The following is an 11,212-nucleotide window of genomic DNA, read 5'->3' on the forward strand; positions in this document are numbered from 1 at the left end:
ATGGTCCCCACAGCCCTCTGCCCAGCAATTCAGTCTCTCAGGGAGTTTGGAAGTGTCTATGGAGCTTCCATGACCTTTCCTTGTACAAGTTGTGCTGGTTTCCCCAGTAATGTGTACTGTCTTACCCTTCAAACTTAAACTCTTATCTATTTAGTTCCCCCCATCCCTCCCATCCCTCATAACCAACAAAGATTGTTTCTTTTGTGTGTAAACTTTTACATCAGTTATACAGTAGAGGTCTCATACAGTATTTGTCCTCTTGTGATTGACTTATTTCATACAGCATAATGTCCTCTAGTTTCATCCATGTTATGAGATGCTTCACAGATTCATCATTGTTCTTTATCTTTGTATAATACTGCATTGTGGGCATGTACCATAGTTTATTTATCCATTCATCTAGGTTGTTTCCATCTTTTTGCTATTATGAACAGTGCTGCAATGAATATGGATGTGCATATGTCTATTAGTGTGACGACTCTTATTTCTCTAGGATATATTCCTAGGAGTGGGATTGCATTTTGTAGTGCTTTTTTTGTGTGTGTGATGCTGATGTTTTCTTTGTTCCTCTTACTCTCCTGTGCTTAGCTACTTTTGTTTGTGGATTTTTTTTTTTTTCATTTCTTTTGTTTTTGCTGAGACTTTATGTTTTTCTTCTTTATTTTGATGAGTAGGTTTGTTAACTTTCTTTGTGGTTACCTTGAAATTTACCCTTATCTTCCTAGATTTGTACCAGTCTATTATTACTTGGTATCGCTTGACTTCCTTGCCATTCGAAGGTTCCATACCTACACCGTTTATTCCCTCTTTCATTGTTCTGATGCTGTTGTCACTTACAGATTAACCTCTCTGGTTCCCTTTTGTAATTCTTTTGGTTTTGCACAGTCCTTCAGAGTTTATTTCCTAGGTTGGTATCTGGCTAGTACAATCCTGTGTCCTATATTCAACCTGTGGTCTGATGTTGTTTGTTCTCAGATTGAAGGACTTCCTTTAATAAGTCTTGTAAGTTCAGTTTGGTTTTTACATAGTCCTTTAATTTCTGTTTATCTGGAAATGACCTAATTTCACCATCATATTTGAACAAGAGTTTTGCAGGACATATTATTCTTGGCTGGCAATCCTTTTCTTCCAAGGTTTTATATGTGTCATCCCATTGCCTTCTTGCCTGCGTGGCTTCTGCTGAATAATCCGAGCTTAGTCTTATTGTTTCTCCTCCGTATGTGACTTTTTTTTTTTCTTGAGCTGCTCTCAGGATTCTTTGTTTGTCTTTGGTTTTGGTGAGTGTGATTATGATATGCCTTGGTGATTTTCTTTTGGGGTCTATCCTATATGGGGTTCGTTGAGCTTCTTGGATGGTCAGCTTTTCATCTTTCATGATATTGGGGAAGCTTTCTGTCAGCAATTCTTCAATGATCTGCTCTGTGCTTTCTGTTTTCTCCCCCGTTCTGGAACTCTGATCACTTGCAAATTTTTGCTTTTGATTGTATCCCACACAATTCTCAGGGTTTCTTCATTTTTCTTCATTCTTTTTTCTGATTTTTCCTCAAACAGAGTTATATCCAAGTGTTTGTCTTCAATTTCGCTGATCCTATCTTCTATCGTTTCAAACCTGCTCCTCAGCCCTTCTATGACACTGTCCATTTCTGAAATCTTGTTGTTTATCTTTTGGATTTCTAGTTGTTGTTTTTGTATGATTTCTAGTTGGGAATTTATTTTAGCATTTTATTCCTGTATCATTTTCTTGAATTCTTCCGTTTTTTGTCTGTATTTTTCATGAATTTGTCTATTTTTTCCTCATTTTTGTCTATTTTTTGCTTCAACTCTTGGGTATTTCTGAATATTAGAGATTTGAATTCCCTATCGGTTAGGTCTAGTGCCTTTTCTTCTACTGGAAGGTCATCTGGTGTTTTATTTTGGACATCCACTGGACCCATCCTGTCTTATTTTTGTAAATGTTTTGATATTGTTTTCTGTCTTCGGGGCGTTCAGTGGTTATTTTCCTTGTTTATTGATTGTAGATTTGTTTGTTTCATCCTGCTTTTTTGTTTTATTTGGTTATGCCTGAGCCGGCGGGCTGTGCATTCTTTGTTGTTTACTCTTCTGTGGGCACGATACTTTTCACCTCCTTCTCCAATGGGCAGGGTCAGTGACTCAGGTATGGTACAGCAGGGCAGGTCCAGCTGAAGGTGAGTTGCTGGGATAGGTTTTCTATGGCACGTACCAGGGCTGACAGTGCTTACTGGGAATCAGTGCAAGGCAGGTTCCAGTAGGCCATGCCTGTGTTGCTTGGGAGTGTGATGTTCAGCACAGGTAGGCAGGGCAGAGGGGGTAGATTGTAATGAGTGGAGCTAAGATGGGTATAGGAAAGAGGAGAGAGAGGAAAGAGGAGCAGGAACCAAAGACATACACCCAAACAAAAAAGAGTGCTAAGGGAACTTGCTATTTGAGTGGAGAGATAAGAGACTGAGAAATGGGGAAAAACAAAAATGAAAAAAAAAGAAAAAGGGTAAAAGAAAAAATGAATAAATCAAGAAACTGGAAATGAAGAAAGACAAAAAGGGAATAAAATGTAGAAGAAAACTAAACAAAGAAATGAAAAAAGATCAAACAAAAAGAAAGTAAGAAAAAAAATGCCCCCAGGGATGACCCTGTGCATCTGCGCAGAGTAAGGGGCTAGTTCCAAGCTATGCAGTACTGCCCGGCCAGAAGGGGCCCCCAAGCTGAGAAAAGAAAAAGAAAACAAACAAGTCAAACAAAACAAATCAGAGCAAACAAACAAACAAAAAAAGCCCTGGGGTTGTCATCAGCATGGAGGCACAGGCCGGGAAGCAGTTCCACAGTCAAGCGGTGTTTCGCAGCCTTTCAGAAAGAAGCAAAGATGGCACATGGAGCCAGGTACTTGAGAGAAAGGATGGGGAGGTTGTGAGAGGTAAGGAAGAAATCTAAAGAAGCAGAAAAAAACAACACCAGCAGCCAACAAATGGCACACAGGGAGCTGGCCAGTGCGGGTGTGTGGAATCTAAGAGGCACTGGGGGGAAGCTCGTGCTTCCTGGCCAATAGACTGTGGCTGCAGGAAGCAGAGGAGGCTAAATGGGGGTGAAGAAGGGTGGGGGGTGGGAAAGCCTATATTGTGGGTTACCGGTTGTTCTGTCTCCTGCTGGAAGCTCCGTGAAGTTGCTTTCTTGTACCTCCTGTTCGCTGATCTCTGATGGTGGATCAAGATGGTGGATCCGTGCTGCGGTAGCTGATAGGGGACCTCTGCACGTATCTCTCCTTGCGATCTGTTCTCGGTCAGTTTCTTACTCCATTTGGTGCTTGGGTGAGTTCTTTATCTCTCCATTTGATGCGTAGGGTTTCAGGATTGACGTGTGACTCTGTTTGACTTAGTTTTTCTGATCTTTGCTGCAGAGGGACAGCATGGTGCTTCTGACTATAGTGCCATGTTGCCCAGAAGTCCCTTACACACCTACTTTAAAAAAATTTTTTTTTCAATATGCTTCTACCTTTTTTGATATTAAAATCTTTCATGAAACATTGCTGAAGGTAAGTAGTTGGGCTTTCTTTTAACGTGCTAGGCAAAATTAAAAGTTTGCAATACTATTACACTATTGTGGGCTCCAAAATTTGTTAAAACCCCAAGGTCAGAATTGACCTCAGACTCCTCTTTCCTTCAAATACTACACAAACCTGACAGACCTATCAGGTGGAGGCCACCTCCTACACTTTTTGAGAAACTTGAGGTCATCTGGAGGAGTACTTGAAGCTTCAGTCCTTTTGAATTCAATTTTGGAGTCCCTATTTTTCACCTATTTCTTTTCTCTCTTTCTCAGAGGAAGAGATTACCTTTCAGTCTTTCTAAGGCTACCTTTTCTACCTTCATTCCATCACCATCAAGATATTAAGGCACTACTTTTCTTTCTTCTCTTTTGCTTAGTGTTTTCTTCACTGGCTTATCTTTTTTCTGTGAATATGCTTAGTTTTTTTCCAGACTTTGAATACCCTACTTTTCAAACAATTATCAATTTCTCTGTCTTTTTGCTGCCTATTTCTCAAGAATAATCTGTATGCTGCTCCCATTTCCCACTTGTGAACTAGATCTTGGTGCCATCACTCTACTGAAACTTTTTCTTAAATACCAACTAACCATAAAATCTTATGTTCTTTATTTTACTTTTCATCTTCCCTGGTATCTCTGTGGCATTTGACACTATTCTTCTTTACTTTTTCTCAATTCTGTCCTATCTTAGCTACTGTGGCATTGTTCTTTTCTCCATGTTTTCATTCACCTACCTCTTTGATTAGTCCTCTCCTTTCTTCAGCCATGTTTTTTCTCATCCTACTTACTAAATGGAAGTGTTAAGATTCGGTCCATGTTCCTTATTTTTTAATCTGTACTCTTGGTGCTGCCATCCTTTCACACATCATCCATTATCATTATGTTAGACTCTGAATCTATATATTTTTCTCCATATTTTGTCTTGATCTTTTAACCTACGTTTTCACTGTTCAATAGGTCCAAAATTAAATTTATCATCTTCTAAAACATCTCATCTCTTCACTTTCAAGTCTCTCAGTCACCCATCAGAGTCATCTATGAATACTTCCTCTTAACTGCTTCTCATTAGGACTGTGCAGGAGGTTTTCTCTCTTTTCCAATCCATTCTGCGTACTGCAAGTAGATTGTCTCCTAATGCATAGCTCTTATGTTTTCCTGCACAGAAACATTCAGTTGTTTCTTACCAAATGAAAGTCCAGCTCCTTAGCTTAGTGTTAAAAATCCTCTGTGTATTATTACTCAAACTATGTAGCCTAAGGATTACTTCTATTGGAATCACCTGGCATACTGCATACCACCCAAGATTTTGAAGGGTCTCATGTGGCTCAGAAATCTGCATTTTTAATGAGACTTCAGATAATTCTTATACACACTGAAGTTTGTTAACTATTGCTTTGTGATCTTCTTTGTTTACTACCTCAAACTTACATCACATGATTCAACTTTACATAACCTACATTTCTGCCACACCGACATAATTTCATCATTATGACCTAATTGTGTACCATATTTTCTAATGTGCCTGCTGAAGCTATGGCCTCCATCTGTAATGTCCTCCCTTTTGGCTCTTCCATCTATCAAGATTCATTTCCAATGCTCCGTCTCATTTAAGACTTTCTTCATCTGAGCTGGAAGTGATTGTCCCTTCCTCTGAACATTTTGTGTGGAATTTTTTCATAATTGCCGCAATTAGTTGCTTATAAACATGTCTTTTTCATTATAAGTCTGTAAGCTCCTCAAGTTCAGGTATCATGTCAGTTGCACATTTTTGTATCACTCATAGACACATATACAATGTATGGGGCCTGGAACATGGATTATAGAGCATATTCAATAATGTTAATTATTGTTAATTAAATAATAAACTAATTGATAGTTAATCAATCAATATATTAAATAGATAAATGGGTGAATTTATGATAAACTTACTCCACCTCATGGAATTGTACTAATTTTTCCTATAGTGAAAGTAGAAGAATATAGGAATTGCTTCCTATTCAGAAAGAGGTGAAGGTATTGTATTTCTGGGAAACTCACTAAGACTTTCCATAAACTTTTAAGATGTAAAATGCTGTGATTCAGCTATGTAGCTCAAGTCAAGAGGTGAATTCAGAATTTTCCAACTATACTTTCAACCCTGAAATACAATTCAAGGACTGAATATCTAAAGGCCTTCCAATTATTAGGAGATTCCCATTTTAAACATTATTTCTTGAGTATCCTTAGTATAGTTTGTTAAGAATTAAGGCATAATTTCAAATAGCTGAGTTGAAAGTGACTTGATGGCAATTTTTTTTTTTTCTATTTGGGTTGTTTATTTTGGAAAATGTAATTTACCCCTCAGGCAGTACTTTTTACTTAGGCTTCCACAATTTCTATATATGAACTCTCTGTAGGGAACAGTTTACTGATCACCTGTTCTGCCCACCAGTTTACCTATTGGAGAATTAAAGTAGGAGATAACGGAGTAGTACTTTTGTGTGATACTTAAAGTTATGTTTACTACAAAGCAATTTGAACAGTGTTATTTTCCCATACCTATTCAATGAGAAAGTGTTTGTAGTACATATCTCTGGTGGTTTTTCCATTACTTTTTGATATTGTGTTGAGAAATTTGACCTACTTAGGATTTTTTTCATTGAAAAGTGATTTTCAAAGATGTAAAGATCTGTCATGAAGTGGTAAATACTCATGAGAAATTTTATTCTCCAAAATGATATTTCTCTATTTCTTCTGATATATTCTGAGATGGGATTGACTTATCCAAAGGAATTAGTTAACCTTTGAGTTCTATAATTCTATGGAAGGAGATAACATATTGCCAAAATGTGGTTTAAATGAAAATTAGTATTCATATTTTAATTTTTACATATTTTCTAAATAACAGCAAAACCAAAAGAGTACTCCTGAGATGGAAAGACAGAGAGCTGTGTACCATCTAGCCACTAGGCTTGTTCAAACTGCTCGAAACTCTCAATTGGATTCAGACAATTTACGAATATATTTACGTAATCTCAAGAAGAAGTATGAAGCAGATTTTCCAAGACTTGAACAAGTTCCAGAAAAGACTGAAGAATAACAACAATTCACATCTTGTACTAATGAAATAATTTATCTTAATATGGAAAACCTAGAATTAATTTTCCCCTGAAAGCAAAAGAAAATAATGATATTTTCTAATGTTTGTATTTTAATTGAAAATTACATTGTATTAACCTCAAATTATCATCTATATATTCTGCATGAGAAAATATTTGTTATAACAAAAGAGAACTATGTGAAGGAATGACTTTATGTTAGAAAAAGTCCGTATAATGTACCACTTTCCTCTCATTTATGAAAATTTACATTTCAAGTCCTAAGTTATTTATGGGAGCCCTGGTGGCAAAGTGGTTAAGAGCTCAGGCTGCTAACCAAAAGGTCAGCAGTTCTAATCCACCAGCCACTCCTTGGAAACCCTACGGGACAGTTCTGCTCTGTCCTATAGGTTTGCTATGAGTCAGAATCAACTCAACAGCACAAAACAACAACAAGTTATTTATACCTACAAATGATGGTTTAAAATATTATTGTAAATTCTTTAGCTTAAAAAATGTTCTTTTCAGGTCATATAACTTTTCTGAACTTCTTTTTCACATTTTACTCTAAAGTAATAATACTCAATGACTCAGTAATTTCTTAAATTAGTGACTCCAAATCCTAACGCTGGATGTTTCTGAAATTTGTTAGAATAATAGTGACAATTTTGAAATATTCATTTTGATATTCAGTGTAATTCTAAGGATGAAAATAGACAAATAGATATTTTGTAATGCAGTTGATATTCCATGTAATTCTAAAGGATGAAAATAGACAAACAGATATTTTGTAATGCAGAGAAGAAGGGGAAGTCATCATCAGTAGCCCTCTCAATTTTCCAAGTATGCAGGAGTTCCATTTTCTATTCACTGACCTCCTCCCTTTTCCCAATTTTCAGCTTTGGACAGCTTTATTAGGTGGGTAACCAAGGCAGCATAAAGGTAATATTGGTTGGTTTATTTTCCTCAGTTGTTGGTTCACAAAGGAGCATTTTAGAGAATTGTTTTTCCAAGTTATGTGGCTTACAGCTCAATTTCAGAGTTTACCCAAAGGTCATTCTTGTTTTGTAAATGGGCAAAAGAAAATGGAAGACTTTCCAGTTCAGCAACTGGAAAGAGTGTTTTCTTCTCAAACACATTAGTTTTACAATTCCATCTCAGTAGATGACTTATTCACATAATCTCTGCCCAAAGGCCAAAGATAGGGAAATTATTCTTTTTTTGGGCAACTAAGTGCCTGGATTCAGAATATACATTTGAACCATTTATTCAATAAGCTTCAGTTTTTTTTTTTTTTCATAGACTGGTTAGTTTCCTATTTTTGTTGATATTTGTGTTTTATATTTTGAAACATTTAATATTGATATTTGTTGATTTTATGAGACTGTATCAGAAGTTTAAGTTAATATTAATCATATATATTGAAGAAGTTTTAATGTAAATGACATAGATACTTTCTTTGAATAATTTTAATTTAGTATTTAAATTTAATATGTATTAAATGTCCTATTAGACTACTTATATTTCCTGTTGTCATGTTTAGAGAGTATCACAATATTTGAATTTGATCATTAGCTATGTTTTAATTCACAGTCTTTTAAATGAATTCTATTTTTTGTGATCATTCCTAAAAACAATTAGATAATTTAGACTTGTGGCAAATTTCTAGAAGGTACTGAGGAGGAAAAAGGCATGGCAGGTTGTTTAGGAAGGCAGGAAATGAAAAGGCAGGAAACAATAAAAGGAAGAAGGGGAGCAGGCTGTGGAAGAAAAACAGGCAAGCAAAGACAGGTGCAAAGTGTTAAATATGCTGAATATAATTTCTTTAAATGTATTAACTTCCTTTTAGATTTAACCCCACTGTTAGATTCTACCAGAATTTTAAGACTTTTTTCATCAATTAGAGCTTTTGATAAAAAATTGCAGCCAACTGATTAATGTCTTTTAGTGTAGATTTGGAATACTGAAATAAAAATATGCTTATATCTTCTTAAAATTAAATTGCTTTTTCTTAAATAACTTTGTGTGTAGCAGAGACATACAAAAAATCAAATGAAGATATGACTATTATCCGTCATGGTACTGAAGAATAGAAGTGAATATTAGAGAGACAGTCCATTCTTTAATTTTAAGATCTATTTGCCCTACTCCTTAGTTTCTTTTCACCTTTGTTTTTCTCTAAATTATAGATCATTATCTTATAATCCATGATGTTTTAACAACTCCTTTAATTTCCACCTCAAAGCTATTCTTTTAGTCTGTTCCACCTATCTCCTCACTGGATAAAATGCCACGGTAGGTTAATTCCTTTCAAATCTAGGGTAAAGAGTATTGGGATGAAGGAGGGGAATAGCCGATCCTCATGCTTAAGAAGTAATACATTTAATATTAAATTTACATATGTAAATTTTGTAGTCAAAACTCCCCCATCCCCTAACTTTAACCCAGCACAGACCTGTTTTCCTTCCTCATAGTTTTGCCCAATGGAATCATATAGCATATAACCTTCTAAGACTGGCGTCCTTCGCTCAGCATGATGCATTTGAGTCTTCCATTGACTAGTATTCCATGGTTTGAATGAACCACAGTTTGTTTATCCATTCACTCACTGAAGGACATTTGGGTTTCCAGTTTTTTGCAATTACGAATAAAGCTGCTATAAACATTTGTATGCAGATTTTTGTGTGAACATAAGTTTTCATTTATGTAGGTTAAATGGTAATGCAATGGCTAGGTCATATGGTAAGTACATGTTTTATTTTTATAAAAAGCTGCTAAACTGTTTTCCAAAGTGGCTGTACCATTTTTCATTCTTACCTGCTGTGTCTAAGAGTTCCAATTGTACCACATCTTGGTCAGCACTTGTATAAAAAGCTGCTAAACTGTTTTCCAAAGTGGCTGTACCATTTTGCATTCTTACCTTCTGTGTGTAAGAGTTCCAATTGTACCACATCTTCGTCAGCAGTTGTTATAGTCAGTTTTTTTTAAAAAAATAGCCATTCTAGTAGGTGTGTAGTGAGTAATGCAGTTTTAAAAAGCTATTCTAATAATTCTTCAGCAAGCAGTGGTGTTTTATTTCTTTTTTCCTAAATTACTTTTAGCCTACCCTCTCTGATAGTACATTTAAAAATGTCCCTTCAAGCAAAGGTTTTAGAATAGATCTCTTTACTTTTAGAAAACTACAAAACAAATCTAATTCAATAAATATTTACTGAATTTCTCTACGGTGGACCAGGCAACATAGTAGTTGCTAGGAGTACAAAAGACAGGATATCTGACTTTGAGGACTGCATGTGTAGTAAAGAGAAAAAATACATATATTAAGGTTGGAATACCATATGATAAGTATAATAATAGAGGAATGTATTAAGGGTAGTGGCAAAAAAAAAAAAGAGTATATAATTCTTTGCTGTCAAAGAGAGATTGAAGGATAAGTAAAATATGTCAGGTGTTCAGGAAGGAAAAATCATTTTATATAGAAGGTTAGAGTATGTGAAAGCACAAAGATGTGAAACAGTAAGCAGTCTGGTTTAGCAGGGGTTTATAGAGTGTATCTGAGAAAGTGGCAAAAAGATGAAGCTAAACAGATAAGTAGGTGCTTTGTGTCAATTTCTCTTGTTAGGCCATGAGAGAGTTTTGTACCGTATATGTTGTGGGATAAGAGGGTAGGGGTGGTAGTGGAGGGATAACATGATTAGATTTGCATTTTAGGAAAATCATCTAGGTAGTAGAATGAGTGGTTTGGGATAGGAAGTTAAAACTAGAGAAAGACCAGATAGTTAAGAGACCATTTCCATAGTCCGGGAGAGTTGATAAGGATCAAAGGCAGAAACAATGAGAATGGACAGAAGTCAGTGGGAGTAGGAGAAGAATGGAGGGAGTGGGTGGCTGGTGAAGAAGAGACTAAAGAGCCTCGGTAGTGCAAAGGGTAAGCGCTCAGCTGCTAACTGAAAGGTTGGCGGTTGGAACTCACCCAGCAGCTCTGGGAGAAAGACCTGGTGATCTGCTTCCGTAAAGATTACAGCCAAGAAAACCTTATGGGGCAGTTCTGCTTTGTTGCATGGGGTTGCTATGAGTGGAAAATCGACTCGATGGCACCTAACAACAACAAGGAGATTTATTCACTGATTAACTAGATTTAGTGAGTAATTTTATTTTTAATGAGGGGAACCTGTTAAACCCATTGCTGTCGAGTTGATTCCCACTCATAGTGACCCTACAAGAAGAGAGAAGGACGGCCCCATAGGGTTTCCAAGGAGCAGCTGGTGGATTCGAACTGCCAATCTTAGTGAGGGGAAGGGAAGAGTTAAATATGATTCTGGGTTGGTGCTGATGACATCAACCATGCTAAATAATATGGAAGTAATCAGAATTCCAGTAGAAAGAGTTTCTTGAAATTTAAATACTGCTTGTTGCCCATTCTCTGGAATAGATATGAGTTACGTTCACTACAAGTGATGACTAGGCCAAATTCTTTTTTTTTTTTTTTTTTATTGTACTTCAGGTGAAGGCTTACAGAACAAATAGTTTCTCATGAAACAGTAGTACACATATTGTTTTATAACATTGGTTAACAAC

The 11,212-nt window shown here is 36.1% G+C and overlaps 1 protein-coding gene across 1 annotated transcript in view; it reads left to right on the forward strand.

Moving 5' to 3' along the window:
* The window catches only part of MSH4 (mutS homolog 4), a 125,749-nt gene extending 119,113 nt beyond the window's left edge, over positions 1-6,636 (forward strand). Inside the window, exon 20 of the mRNA XM_004369069.2 lies at positions 6,445-6,636. Within this exon, the coding sequence (XP_004369126.1) occupies positions 6,445-6,636 (192 nt within the window). The remainder of the gene's footprint in view (positions 1-6,444) is intronic.
* The last annotated feature ends 4,576 nt before the right edge of the window (positions 6,637-11,212 follow it).

The sequence above is a fragment of the Trichechus manatus genome, unplaced genomic scaffold (genome assembly GCF_000243295.1).
Source record: "Trichechus manatus latirostris isolate Lorelei unplaced genomic scaffold, TriManLat1.0 scaffold00003, whole genome shotgun sequence".
NCBI lineage: Eukaryota > Metazoa > Chordata > Mammalia > Sirenia > Trichechidae > Trichechus > Trichechus manatus.